The sequence below is a fragment of the Enhydra lutris genome, unplaced genomic scaffold (genome assembly GCF_002288905.1).
Source record: "Enhydra lutris kenyoni isolate GAN:26980312 unplaced genomic scaffold, ASM228890v2 scaffoldscaffold85, whole genome shotgun sequence".
In the NCBI taxonomy this organism is placed as follows: domain Eukaryota; kingdom Metazoa; phylum Chordata; class Mammalia; order Carnivora; family Mustelidae; genus Enhydra; species Enhydra lutris.
Window position 1 is genome coordinate 6,174,413 of NW_019154169.1, and position 15,888 is coordinate 6,190,300.

General features: G+C 35.9%; 2 protein-coding genes across 2 annotated transcripts in view; one reads left to right on the forward strand and one right to left on the reverse strand.

Annotated features, from left to right (window-relative positions):
* Window positions 1-15,888, forward strand: part of LOC111161451 — a 678,116-nt gene that overhangs the window by 559,762 nt on the left and 102,466 nt on the right. Inside the window, 1 exon segment of the mRNA XM_022525111.1 lies at window positions 14,162-15,241. Within this exon segment, the coding sequence (XP_022380819.1) occupies window positions 14,162-15,241 (1,080 nt within the window).
* Window positions 1-15,888, reverse strand: part of LOC111161453 (zinc finger protein 527) — a 511,863-nt gene that overhangs the window by 7,857 nt on the left and 488,118 nt on the right. The window lies entirely within an intron of this gene.

Sequence of the window (15,888 nt, forward strand, 5' to 3'; positions counted from 1 at the left end):
TGGTGATCACAGCTTTGTAGTAAAGCTTGAAATCAGGTAACGTGATGCCCCCAGTTTTATTTTTGTTTTTCAACATTTCCTCTTGTGTACTCTTTACTCATATTCACCAACAGTTTACTTTTAGCCCATTTGCATGATCATTCTTGTATGTGCTTGTAGTTGTTCTCTCTATGTATGCATGTACCCAAACACACATACACAATGCACACATTTTACCTGAACTATTTAAAAATAAGTGGTGGACATTTGCTTCTTCACCTTTAAACACATTAGTGTGTTATTTCCTCAGAGCAAGAGTATTCGCTCACATGAGCACAGTACACTTACTAAAATAAGAAATTTAAACAATTACTCAGAACTCTTTTAAAATAGTCTATATTCAAGATTTTACTGGTCCTAATGTTCTTTTTAACACCTCACTGTGCCCTCATCCTCTCTTCCCCAGGCACTGTCTGGGATACAGTCTAGGATCACACACTGAATTTAGTATCATCTCTCTTTTAGTCTTCTTTAATCTAGAAGAGTTGCAGTGCCAGGATTGTCTGATCATAAGTTTCCATATGTGTGTGAGTGTATTCCTGGCCCAGTCTCCTGTGCCATACTTCTCTAATTCTTTCTCTGAACCATTGCCACACTCAGTGAGTATTGGTTTGTAGTAAGTCTTGAGCAAGTCCTAACAGCTTAATTTTTAAAGAGTGTCCCGTAGGCTTCTATATATAAGTTAGAAAATGATCTTGTCAAGATCCTTGAAAAACTTGTGATTTTGGTTACAACTGCAGTAAATATATAGATTACTCAGGAGAATTAATGGCTTTACAAAATTGATGCTTCCTTTTAATAAGAAATGACATTTCCATATATTTAAGTGTTGTTTAATATCTCAGTCCACTTTTATAATTCTGTTCACATCAAAAACATTTCTAAGTATTTTGCATTGATACTATTTGTGAATAAAATGTGTTTTCTTTTTCTTTTTTATATTATATTTTATTTTTTTAAAGTTACCTCTGTACCCAACATGGGGCTCAAACTCACGATCCCAACGTCAGGAGTTTTCCACCCTACTGACCGAGCCAGCCAGATACCCCCAAATAAAATATATTTTTCTAACTTTGTTGCTTGTATGTACAGATGCAGTTAGCCTTTGTTTCCTGGTTTATGTCTGAAAGTTCTGTAAAATCTTTTATCAAATACAACAACCAATCTGTTAGAGAATCTTTTACATTTTCTTCCTTGTAGGCAATCATAAGATCTGCAAACATCAGTTTTATTTCTTACTTTCCAGTGGTTTATATATTTTACATGCCACAACTTTTTTTTTTTTATTTGACAGAGAGAGATCACAAGTAGGCAGATAGGCTGGCAGAGAAAGAGGGAGAGACAGGCTCTCCACTGAGCAGAGAGCCTGATGCGGGGCTCTATCCCAGGACCCTGGGATCATGACCTGAGCTGCAGGCAGACGCCTTAACCCACTGAGCCACCCAGGCACCCCTATATGCCACAACTTTTAAGGATATGCACTTACTATTTAATCATTTCGTCTGTTCTTTCCTGTGTTTATAGGTACTATTCATCAGTATAAGGAAATTTCCTTCTACTTACAGTTTTTAAAGTTTTTTTCTTTTTAATAATTGGATGCTGACTTTCATCAAATTATTCTCTGTTTATTGGAGATAATTGTGCTTTTTCTCTTTAATTTGTTAATAAAGTTAATTATGTTAATATATTTTCTAATGTTAGAGGAATCTTACCTTTCTTGAATAAAATAAACTTGGGTATAATGTTTTCTTTCTTATTACTTACTGTATTTAGTTTACTAGAATTTTACTTTTAAGTTTTGTATCTATGTTTAGAAGTTAGATCAGCCTGAAATTATTCTCTCTTTTATAGTCATTTTCTTATTTAGCATCATGGCTATGTCAGTTTTATCAGATAAACTGGGGAATGTACTCCCTGTTTTTTTTTTTTTTAATTTGAAGTTAAAACTTTTGTACATTCAGGCATGTATAAAATATATTCTAGATTTGAATTTAGTGAAGTGTATCCCCCCCAGGTCTGCAAGAGATGAGAAAATAAATTTGACATATAGAGCACTGTATTTATTGCCCATTTGTGTACCTTCAACAACACTGTGCTATGTCCAAGAGACCATGAAATACGCCCAGGAGGGTGTCCTTTTTATATAACACAAATACTTCTTGCAAAAAGACAAAGAAGGGATGCCTGGGTGGCTCAGTTGGTTGGGCGACTGCCTTCATCTCAGGTCATGATCCTGGAGTCCCGGGATCAAGTCCTGCATCGGTCTCCCTGCTCGGCGGGGAGTCTGCTTCTCCCTCTGACCCTCCCACTTCTCATGCTTTCTCTCTCATTCTCTCTCTCTCAAATAAATAAATATAATCTTTAAAAAAAAAAGACAAAGGAAAGTATAGTTAAGCTCTAACAATTTTCTAAATACTCATCTTGCCTTTTTTCAAAAATAAAGGATAATTCCTTAATGTATATTATACATCAAGACTGGGTGAAGTTGGCTGTGCTTTTCTCTGAAAAGGAAAGATCAAAAATAAATCAAAGCAAAAAAAAAAAAAAGATCAAATACATCATGATATGATGCTACTTTAAAATTAGATCAATCTCTGTTCACTGATTATTGTATTATCAAATGGAACCTTTGGGAAGGATAAGACATTTGAGAGCCTAACTGAACCAGTGAATACCAACTGGTTTTTCTAAGAGTTCTACAGATCTAGGAGTACCTGGCTGCTCAGTTGGAAGAGCCTGAGACTCTTGATCTTCGGGTTCTGAGTTTGAGCCCCATGTTGGGTGTAGAGATTACTTAAATAAATACAGTTTTGAAAGAAAGTTAACTAGATCTAGGTCTCTGGAACAGAAGCCAACAGTGATGACCCATTACAACTTCAGGCAATGTATTTTAACTCTAGGGATACAGCACTATTTATAGAGAATAACCTCTTTTGGCTCTTTTGTGCAGTCAGAAAAAGGAGTTTAGAGACATCCAAGAAAGATGACTTCCCTAAGGAGGAATTTGTCTATTTCTCAAATCATATGTAGATTTTGAACATAAAAGAAGAATGTAGCATACCCTTCCCCAGTATTGATATGCTTGCCATATATTGCCATTTATACATATGTATATGTTAAATCATTTTATAAAGTTGTGACATCTTAAAACCCAACAAGATTTTAAAAATTATTATATATATATATATATATATATATATATATATATATATATTTATTTGACAGACAGAGATCACAAGTAGGCAGAGAGACAGGCAGAGAGACAGAGGGGAAGCAGGTTCCCTGCTGAGTAGAGATCCAGATGCAGGGCTCCATCCCAGGATGCTGGGATCATGACCTGAGCCTGGGATCATGACCTGAGCCAAAGGCAGAGGCTTAACCCACTGAGCCACCCAGGCGCCCCATAAACCCAACAAGATTTTTTAAAACCAATCTTTCTTTTTTAAAAAAGATTTTATTTACTTATTTGACAGAGAGAGAGAGACAGCGAGAGAGGGAACACAGGCTGGGGGAGTGGGAGAGGAAGAAGCAGGCTCTTTGCAGAGCAGGGAGCCCAATGTGGGACTTGATCCCAGGACCCTGGGATCATGATCTCAGCCAGAGGCAGATGCTTAATGACTGAGCCACCCACGTGCGCCAAAACAACAAGATTTAAAATGAAATTCTGATATAATTATAATAGAGAATCAGGAACAAAAAAGTAATAGGTTATCTGATAATTCACTGGATGAAATATCTAACAGAATACTTTTTATTATGATTTTGTGGACTTACACAAAATAACTATATAGCATAATAAGATAGGGATAATTGATAAATGAAAATGCCATTTCTTTTCTTTCTTTCTTTCTTTTTTTTTTTTAAGATTTTGTTTATTTATTCAACAGGCAGATATCACAAGTAGGCAGAGAGGCAGGCAGAGAGAGGGGAGGAAACAGGCCCCCTGCTCAGCAGAGAGCCTGATGCGGGGCTCAATCCCAGGACCCTGAGATCATGACCTGAGCCGAAGGCAGAGGCATAACCCACTGAGCCACCCAGGTGCCCCGAAAATGCCATTTCTTGAGCTTTATTATGTGCAAGACACTATATATAATACCTTGTAAACTGTAGATTCTTTGCCAATATTCTATAGAGGAGAAAAGTGAGTTTTAGTAGGGCAAATAATTTTCCCAAGGACATAAGTGTTGGGACCTAGATTTTAGGACCCGGATTGAAAGCTGGCTTGTCAGACTTCAGAGCTAATGATTCTTAAGCAAGATAGTTTGGATCTAAATCTCCAGGAAAGATATAAAAATATTAAATTAGCTAACACATCATGGACAAAATGGAAGTTTATTCTCACTTAGGGAAAGGCAGTTTTCTTGAATTTTCTCAAACTCTTCTTTTCAGTTGTACTAAGAAAAGCCAAAAAAGATTAGTCTCACTAAACAGTGCTGTATATATACAACGATTCTTAATTAAACAGCATGCACACACATATATGTATGTGTATATATACATTGATGAAGGGGAGGGAGGTTAGTCAGGGTTCTCCAGGGAATCAAAACCAATAGGAAAAATATATAAATATATAATAAGGAATTGTGTCATGCAATAATGGAGGCTGACAAGCCCCAAGATCTACAGTCCACAAACCAGAGAACCAGAAGAGCTGATGGTAGTGTTCCAGTCCAAAGGCCAGTAAGCTTGAGATCTGGGAAGTGCTACTGTTTCAGTTGGAGTCTAAATGTAGGAAGAAAATGGATGTCCAGCTAGAAAGCAGTCATGCAGGAAAAATTCCCTTTATTCACTGGGGTTTCAGACTTTTGTTCTGTTCAGGCCTTCAGTTGATTGTATGAGGCCCACCCACATTATGAAGGGCAATCTGCTTTACTCAGTCATTTATTCACAAGTCAGTTTACTTATTTAAATGCTGAACTCATTAAAATACACCCTCACAGGGGCTCCTGGGTGGCTCAGCCAGTTAAGCATCTGCCTCCGGCTCAGGTCATGATCCCAGGGTCCTGGGATTGAGCCCTGTATTGGGCTCCCTGCTTGGTGGGAGTCTGCTTCTCCCTTTCCTGCCCACTCATGCTCTCTCTCACTATCTCTCTCTCTCAAATAAATAAATAAAATCTTAAGAAAAAAACACCCTCACAGAAACAACTCAGTAATATTTGACAAAAAATATATATTTTTTTTCTTTTAAAGATTTTATTTATTTATTTGTCAGAGAGAGAGAGAGAGAGAGAGGGAGAGAGAGCAAGCACAGGCAGACAGAATGGCAGGCAGAGGCAGAGGGAGAAGCAGGCTCCCTGATGAGCAAGGAGCCCGATGTGGGACTCGATCCCAGGACGCTGGGATCATGACCTGAGCCAAAGGCAGCCACTTAACCAACTGAGCCACCCAGGCGTCCCCAAAAATATTTTTTTAAATAATAACCCATATAACTGTCATGCAGTTTAAAAAATACTTTGCTGTTACCTCACATCCCTCTGCCTGCCCAAACAAAATTAATCTTTTTTTATTTCCTACTGAAGTGTAGCCATTAAAAAGACTTCTGTAAAAATAACTCCTCTGCTATTATAGACATCCATTTTACCAACTTTTTGTAACAACCTAAGGAATGTTTTATAATTTTGCCTGCTTCTAAACTTTTTATAAATTAAATCATACTGTGTGTTTTGTTAATTTTGTATTTAATATTTTTAAAATTAATTAATGTGGAATAGTTTAGATGTATCTTGTTTATTTTCACTGCTGTGTGCTAGTTCATGTCAATAGCTGTACGACTATGTCATACTTTACTTTATCTAGTATATATTTTTTGTGGATATTGTGGTTTTCATCTATTTGGTCTTAATAAAAACTGTTGCTGTAAAGATTCTAGGAAATGTTTTTCCTAGGAGTGTAATTGCTGAATCATAGGACTTTGTATATTAACCTAAATAATAACAAACTGTTTCAGAGTGGTTCTATGAGAGTCTAACAGCATATGTTCACCTACTGCTTCATATCTTTGCCAAGATTTGGAATCCTTACACTTTTTATCTGATGTATTTATAGTGATCTGTCATTATGGTTTTAACTTATAATATCTTAATTACTAAAGAAACAACAGCTTCTCATTCCAGTTTTCTTTTGCCTTTTTTTCCCCAAAGGTTTTTCTTATTTAGGTGAATTCACATAATAGTTAACCATTTTAAAGTGAATAATTCAGTTGTAGTTAGTGTAAATTCCATGGTATTTAATCTATCTTCACAATGTTGTGCATATTTCAGCTCTCTCTAGTTTCAAAGTTTTCTTCATCCCATAAAACACCCTTAGCTGTTTGAAGCACAAAACCTTTGACTTTGATGAATTAAAATGTATTTTTTATTACTTATACTTTTCAAAGTACAAGTAATACTTGTCAAGTACTTGGAATAGTATGATTACTAAGACTATATAGCCAATTCCAAGGTCATAAAGATTTATAAATCCCTATGTTTTCTTGAAAGAGTTTTTAATATGGACAGCGGCATGTCTCAGTTGGTTAAGTGTTTGCCTTAGGTCCTGGGTTCAAGCCCTGCATTGGGCTTTCTGCAAACTGGGGAGCCTGCTTCTCCCTCTGCCCCTCCACACTGCTTGTGCCCCTGCCCTTGCACTCTCTATCTCTCTCTCTCAAATACATAAATAAAATCTTTAAAAAAATAGTTTTGTGGGTTAGTGCTTATATTTAGGTTATTGATCCATTTTGAGTTAATTTTTTAAATTGTTAAGCCAATTTTTATGAAAGAGGACTTTAAATTTTAAAAAATTTTAGTTCAATGAACATACAGTGCAATATTAGTTTCAGGTGTACAATAAATTTACTCAACAATTCTATACTTTACTCAGTGCTCATCACAATAAATGTACTGTTAATCCCTTTCATCCAGGGATTAATCTACTGTTAATCTATTTCATCCATCTTCCTACTGACCTCTCCCCTGATGACCACCAGTTTGTTCTGTATATTTGAGTCTTTTTTTGGTCTCTTTTTTCTTTCTTTGTTTCTTAAATTCCACATATGAGTGAAATCATACAGTATTTGTTTTTCACTGATTTATTTCACTTAGCATTGTACTCTCTAGATCCGTCCATGTTGTTGCAAATGGCAAGATTTTATTCTTTTTTATGGCTGGGTAATATTTCATTATATGTATATATACCACATCTTTATCCATTCATCCATTGATGGACATTAGGGTTGCTTCTATAATTTGGCTGTTGTAAATAATGCTGTAATAAACATAGGGGTGCATAGATCTTTTTTTTTCCTTTTCTTTTTTCTTTTTTAAATTTAATTAATTTAATTTTTAAATTAATTAACACATGATGTATTATTGGTTTCGGAGGTAGAGGTCAGTGATTCATCAGTCTTACATAATACCCAGTGCTCAGTACATCACATGCCCTCCTTAATGTCCATCACCCAGTTACCCTACACCCCAATCCTTCCCCCACCCACTGGCAATCCTCAGTTTGTTCCTATGATTACGAGTCTCTAATGGTTTGTCTCCCTCTCTGATTTTGTCTTGTTTTATTTTTTCCTCTCTCCTCTATGATCCTCTGTTTTGTTTCTTAAATTCCACATATGAGTGAGATCATATAATTGTCTTTCTCTGACTGACTTATTTCGCTTAGCATAATACCCTCTATTTCCATCCATGTTGTTGCAAATGGCAAGATTTCATTTTTTGATAGCTGAGTAGTATTCCATTATGTATATATACCACATCTTTATCCATTCATCTGTAGATGGTCTATGGGCTATTGTGGACATTTCTGCTATAAATATTGGGGTACAGGTGCCCTTTTGGATTGCTACATTTGTGTCTTTGGCAGTAAATACCCACTAGTGCAATTGCTGGTTCATAGGATAGCTCTATTTTCAACTTCTTGAGGAACTTCCATACTGTTTTTCAGAGTGGCTGTACCAGCTTGCATTCCCACCAACAGTGTAAGAGGGGTCCCCTTCCTCTGCATCCTTGCCAACATCTGTCCTTTCCTGACTTGTTAATTTTAGCCACTCTGACTGGTGTGAGGTGATAGATCTTTTTGAATTAGTGTTTTCATATTCTTTAGTTAAATACCCAGTAGTAGATTTACTGAATCATATGGGCATTCTACTTTTAATTTTTTTGAGGAGTCTCCATACTGTTTTCCATAGTGTTTGCACCAATTTGCATTCCCACCAACAGGGCCCCAATATTCCTTTTTCTCCACATCCTCACTAACACTTGTTGTTTCTTTGTTACTGATTTTAGCTATTCTGACAGGTGTCATTGTGTTTTTACTTGCATTTCCCTGATGCTTAGTGATGTTGAGCATCTTTTCATGTGTCTGTTGGCCATTTGTAAGTCTTTGGAAAAATGTCTATTCATGGGTTCTGCCCATTTTTTAATTGGATTATTTGGTTTTGGGGTGTTGAGTTGTGTAAGTTCCTTATATATTTTGTATACTAGCCCTTTATTGGATATATCATTTGAAAATGTCTTCTTCCATTCAGTAGGTTGTCTTTTAGTTCTGTTGGTTGTTTCCTTTGCTGTGCAGAAACTTTTTATTTTGATGTAGTTTATTTTTGCTTTTATTTTCCTTGCATCAGGAGATAAGCATCATGAAAAATGTTACTGTGACTGATGTTGGAGAAATTACTGCTTGTGTTCTCTTCTAGGATTTTTATGGTTTCTAGTCTCACATTTAGGTACTTAATCCATTTTGAGTTTATTTTTGTGTATAGTGTGAGAAAGTGGGTCCAATTTCATGAGTTAATATTTTTAAGGATTTTATTTATTTGACAGAGAGACACAGCAAGAGAGGGAACACAAGCAGGAGGAGTGGGAGAGGGAGAAGCAGGCTTCAGGGAGCCTGATGCGGTGCTTGATCCCAGGACTCTGGGATCATGACCTGAGCCAAAGGCAGACACTTAAGACTGAGCCACCGAGGCACTCCTCATGAGTTAATTTTTTATATGAAGTAAGATTGGGGGTTTGACTTCATTCTTTTGAATATGTTTATCCAGTTGTCCTAGCACCATTTGTTAAAGAAATGTTTCTTTCCTCATTGTGCTCGCTCTCAATCTCTCTTTCTCTCTCTCTTAAATAAATAAATAAAATCTTTTATAAAAATTGGTTTTTTATATAGGTGGCATGTAAGAATGGATAAATTTGTTAAGCATGTGAGTTCTAGTATATCTGAAAAGGGCTTTTTCAATCAGTACATTGGTTCTTTTACAGGACAGGAATTCTACTTGAAATTACTTTTCTTTAGAACTTTGTAATCATGACTTCCTGCTTAGAATATTATTGGGAACTCCAAAGCTGTTTTCATTCCTGCACTTTTATTTATGCCCTGTTTTTAGTTTTTGGAGCCTTTTATGGTTTTTTCTTTGTTCCTAGTGTCCTGGAACCTAATGTAAAATCTATCTTAGTGTGAATCAATTTTATTCTTTATGGTAGGTATCAAATGAGTCCATTAAATATGGAGATTCATGTCCTTCAAGTCTGGAAAATTTCTTTTTTTTTTTTTAAAGATTTTATTTATTTATTTATTTGATAGAGAGAGATCACAAGTAGGCAGAGAGGCAGGCCAAGAGAGAGGAGGAAGCAGGCTCCCTGCTGAACAGAGAGCCTGGTGTGCCGATGTGCCAAAGGCAGAGGCTTTAATTCACTGAGCCACCCAGGCGCCCCAAGTCTGGAAAATTTCTTAAATTTCATTTCATTTCAGATAAAACAATCTGTAATTTCTGTTTTCCTTGAAAATTTTCTAATATACAGCAAAATTGAGAGAACATTTCAGTGTACCGCATGTACCCTATTTGGTCTTCACCTAAAATTGCCAAGTGTTAACATTTCACCACATTTACTTTATCTTTCTGAACACACACAGACACACACACTCACACATGTATTTCTCAACCTCCTCCCCTCCGAATCATTTGAAAATAAGTTGGGGACATCTGGACATTTTAACCCTTAATACTTTTAGCATGCATCTCCTAGATATAAGGACATTTTACAAACAATAACAATGACATAGCAAATCTATGAAAATTTGCATTAAGTCATTAATATCACCTCAAGCATTTTGCATTCAAGTATTTCCAGTGGTTCCCAAAAATGTTTTTTTCTTTTTTAATTTTTTTAACTGGTGTAATGTTTTTTGTTCATTTACTTGGTCACTTGTTTGTTTGATCTAGGATCCAGTCAAGATTCATGTATTATTTTGGTTGTTGGGTCTCTTTAGTCTCTTTTAATCTAGAACTGACCATATATATATATATATATATATATATATATTTTTTTTTTTTTTAATATGACACTGAATGTTTTAGGCAATTCAGGACAGTTGTCTTATAGATTGTCTTAACAACCTCCATTTGTCTTTTGGATGGCTTTCTCATGTAAATTGGAGGCTTAGATTCAGCCCAAGTATTTGGTAAGCATACTATGTAGGTGATAGGATGGTATGCCTTTTATTGCATTACTTTGGGAGGTATAGGTTGTTGCACTATTGGTGATGTCCAGTTTTTTTTAAACTTAAGATTAAAGGTGGTGAATACTAAATTTTCCCAGTATAAAGGTATACTTTTCCCTTTATAATTAGCAAATAGTCTGTGGAGTGATACTCTGAGACCATTGAATATCCTTTTTCTTAACAACCATTTACTTTCTGGTTTTAGAATTTATGGAGAATACTTGCCTAAATCAATAATTAGATTGGTGTTTTCAAAATGATGATTTTCAGGTTTTTTTTATTCCTACTAACACCCTGAAACTTGGCAGATACTTAACACACTTTTAAAAATGATCTTTTTCCATTAGATATTGAGCTGCCTTACATGACCTTTCAATTTTCATTTATTTTCCATTTCCATATCTTGTTGTACTTTTTTTAAAAAAGATTTTATTTACTTGTTTGACAGACAGAGATCACAAGTAGGCAGAGAGGCAGGCAGAGATAGAGAGGAAGGAAAGCAAGCTCCCCGCTGAGCAGAGGGCCTGATGCAGGGCTCAATCCCAGGACCCTGAGATCATGACCTGAGTGGAAGGCAGAGGCTTTAACCCACTGAGCCACCCGGGTGCCCTTGTTGTACTTTTATTTTTTTATTTTATTTTTTAAAATATTTTATTTATTTGACAGAGAGAAATCACAACTAGGCAGAGAGGCAGGCAGAGAGAGAGGAGGAAGCAGGCTCCCTGCGGAGCAGAGAGCCCGATGCAGGGCTCGATCCTAGGACCCTGGGACCACGACCCGAGCTGAAGGCAGAGGCCCTAACCCACTGAGCCACCCAGGAGCCCCCCTTGTTGTACTTTTAAAAGAGATTTTTTTCATTTATCTTTTCATCTTTGTAATTACTTGTTTTTATTCCCACTTTATATTTTCATTTCCTAAGATCCTTTTTCCATCTCATTCCTTTTATGTCATCTGATTTTTTAGCATATAAAATAACTTCTCTCATCCCTCTTAGGATATTAATGGTGGCTTCTGAAATTTTTCTTCTTTTCTTCTGTAGTTTTTCTTTTAAGTTCTTTGGGGCTTGTTTATTTAATCCTTTTTTACATGATAGGGTTTCCTTAAATATATTATGATATTTGCCTCTCTGTAGTTTAGAACGGACACTATGAACCTGACTTTGCTTTCTGTATGCCAAATGTACCTAAGTACATAGTGCCTCCATTTCTTAAGCCTTTCTGGGGGTTCTGCAGCATAAATCATCCTCCTCAGGGTTTTCCTTTTTGAGTTTGGTTTCATCATTATTTGGTTTGTTGAGTTAGTCATCATTTATTTTTATGCTTTCCAACTTCAGAAGTTTTGTTGCTTCTATCTCTTCTTTAATTCTCCTTGCCTAAGCATTTGGTCCTTTTAAAAAATCCCATTTCATTGATTTTAGTGAAGAAATGGGCAGGAAAAACTGCATGTGATTGACTTGTCCTCTTTGAGAGAACAAGAGAATTCTCTTTCTAGAGAAATCTTGTTTTTAAATGTTTATTTTTAAGGATAATGGATTTTGAAATTAATTTATTATATTAGGCATCCATTAAATGTATTTTGATCTTTTTGCATGTGCCAGAGTTCAAGTCAATTAAAGTAACATACATTGTCTATCCTTCCTTCTTGAAGGTTGGTTCTGTTGTAGCAGACAGACATTAAGCAAACATTCAATATGAAATTTACAATTGTAGGAGACAAATGTGTAATCAACCTTTACCAAAACAAAAATACCAAGAATGGAAGGAAAAAAGGGGGGGAAAGTGCTTTGAGAGGTAATGATAGGATGTGCATAATTAAGACTGAGTATTCAGAAAAAATCTTTATTAGGATATGCCACTTAGCAGAGACCTTAACAATGTCCAGGAACTGGTAAGGCCAAGAGAGGGCAGTGGAGAAGGGAATATGGACAAATATGTAGAGCAGATGAAATCATTTTGTGTGTGTGTATGGTGGGGGGAGTGTAACAATTTAGTGCATTTGAAGAACTGAAAAGACCAGTATAGCTATAAGTTATTGTTGAGGGGAGAGAAGGATCAGGTTGAAGAGGCAGGCGGGAGGAAGATTACTGAGGAATTGTTAAGACCAAGTTAAGGCATACAGATCTTATCCTAAGGTCAATGGGGAATCACTGAAACATTTTTAACAGAACAGTGCCAAGCTGGATATCACTCTGGCTGCTAAGGGTGTAAAACTGGAAAGGCAGACAACTAAATAAAATGCTGCTTTTGTGTCCAAATAAAAGTTTGGGCCTGGATCATCTATTGACAGTGGAGATGGAAAGAATTTGAGGACATATTTAGGCCTACCCCAAATAATCTTGCTGTATAAGTGTTACAAGAAGAGACTAAAGCTCAAATGTTTTCACGTTTGGAGTTTGATGTATGTGCTCAGGGACTTAATTGATATATTTAAATCCATTCTTTTCTGGCATGCAGATCTTCCAAAATTATAGCCACTGAACACTGTGCAGTTACTTTACACAACTACATAAATGTATTATGTGTGATTTCAGAATCATTCAATAATCATTGGATCTGGGGTTCAGAATACATATCTATTTGCATCCTTGCAACCTGCTAACAGTATCACATTACCTATCTCTGCTCTTCCCTTCTCACAGACTTTAAAACTAGATTCGCCATTACAGTAGCTTTTGCTACTTTCTTTGTTCTCCCAAGTTTAGCCTCATAGACTTCCTGGGTAAATGTGGGTTTTACCAAATGGCATAAATAAGCCATATTCTAAACACCATAGATTCTTCCTTCTGTATTGCTCATTCGTCACATTAATCTTTCATTAGGATACTGCTATATCTGGAGTAACATTCTCTTCTATTTCCTTCAGATTATATGCAATTTATGTTTGTTACTTGATTATTTATCCTAGACTTTTCCTTCTAGTTGTAGTTTCTTAATGCTCCAAACAACCCTAAGAAATGGGTTAAATGGTAATTTCCATCATTTTAAAATGTATATGATGCTAGATTTATTCTCTAACAAAATTGGGGGAGAGTCTAGATGTCTTTATATTTATCAAGCTCCCCGTGTTTGAAGGGGGTTTTATTTAAATCACTATTTAGGAGTGACTGACTAATCTGTTTTCCTAAATATCTCCTTCATCTTCCAGTGTGACTTCTTTTTACTTTCCTTTTCTGTTTGTCAAATTGCCCAATCATATTTGAGAATGGTATAAGCTACTCAGTTTTTATGAAAATTAGTTTCAGTTAAGTCTTTTCATTTCTATTATAAAAGTTTTATTTCTCCCAGAACACAAAAAAAGTGAATGTTTGCTTTTATATTTTCTTTCAGACTGTGAATCAAGGTTGAGACCAAGAAATTATTTCTGAAAAAGGATATTTATGGAATAGAATCATCCTGATGAGAGATAATGGAAAGACTTATAAAAAACAGCATTGAGTGTTCAAGTTTCAGAGGTGATTGGGAATGTAAAAGCCAGTTTGAGAGAAAACAGGAATCTCAGGAAGGACATTTCAGTCAAATGATATTTACTTCTGAAGACATGCCCACTTTCAGTACCCAGCATCAGAGAATACATACTGATGAGAAACTCCTTGAATGTAAGGAATGTGGGAAGGATTTTAGTTTTGTATCGGTCCTTATTCGACATCAGCGAATTCATACTGGTGAGAAACCTTATGAATGTAAAGAATGTGGCAAGGCCTTTGGTAGTGGTGCAAACCTTGCTTACCATCAAAGAATTCATACTGGTGAGAAACCTTATGAATGTAGTGAATGTGGAAAGGCCTTTGGTAGTGGCTCAAACCTTACTCATCATCAGAGAATTCATACTGGTGAGAAACCATATGAATGTAAAGAATGCGGGAAAGCTTTTAGTTTTGGATCAGGCCTTATTCGACATCAGATAATTCACAGTGGTGAAAAGCCTTATGAGTGTAAGGAATGTGGGAAGTCCTTTAGTTTTGAATCAGCCCTTACTCGGCATCACAGAATTCACACAGGTGAGAAACCTTATGAATGTAAGGATTGTGGGAAGGCCTTTGGCAGTGGTTCAAACCTTACTCAACATCGAAGGATTCATACTGGTGAGAAACCTTATGAATGTAAAGCATGTGGGATGGCCTTTAGTAGTGGTTCAGCCCTTACTCGGCATCAGAGAATTCATACTGGTGAAAAACCATATATTTGTAATGAATGTGGGAAGGCTTTTAGTTTTGGATCAGCCCTTACTCGACATCAAAGAATTCACACTGGTGAGAAACCTTATGTATGTAAGGAATGTGGGAAGGCTTTTAACAGTGGCTCAGATCTCACTCAACATCAGAGAATTCACACTGGTGAGAAACCCTATGAGTGTAAGGAATGTGAGAAGGCCTTTAGAAGTGGTTCCAAACTTATTCAGCATCAAAGAATGCACACTGGTGAGAAACCCTATGAGTGTAAGGAGTGTGGAAAAGCCTTTAGTAGTGGTTCAGACCTTACGCAACATCAGAGAATTCATACTGGTGAGAAACCTTATGAATGTAAAGAATGTGGCAAGGCCTTTGGTAGTGGCTCAAAACTTATCCAGCACCAGCTAATTCACACTGGTGAAAAACCGTATGAATGTAAACAATGTGGAAAGTCCTTCAGTAGTGGTTCAGCTCTTAATCGGCACCAGAGAATACACACTGATGAAAAACCCTATGGATGTAAGGAATGTGGGAAGAATTTTAGTACAGGCTCAAGCCTTACTCAACATCAGAAAATTCATACTGGTGAGAAACTTTATGAATGTAAGGAATGTGGAAAGGCTTTTGGGAGGGGTTCAGAGATTCAGCAACATAAAAAAAGTCATACTGGTGAATAGCTCTGTGAATTGGAAACTTATGTTAGGATTATGTGGTAAGGAAGGACACAGGACACATAAGAAAATGTGTATTAGGGAGAGTCACTACAAATGTAATTAAGGTACAAATGCCTTACTTATGCTTTACAACTTCATCTGAGTGAATTTATACAGGAAAAGAAAAACCACTCTGAAGATCTCTATCTATATTCATTCTTTCATTATTTTTGGAAAATTCATACTTGTGAATATTAAAAATTTTTAAACTGCTTATTGTATTTTGCCTTTATTTTAAACATTGAAAAATTCATTTGGGGGCTAACCCTGCTACTTTTGTTTACTGATCCATCTCAAAATTATTTTAAGTTATTTATTGAGGGTCTAAATTTGCCCTTCTCCCTGTTTCTCATTTGAATGCCACTTATTTAATAGCCATATCTATTTTTGTATTTTTTATTGCCTGTTTGATGGTAAGTTATATTTTTATACATATGAAGCATGGATATCAGGTCAGTCTTCATTTTCTAAATTTGCATATCTGTGTAT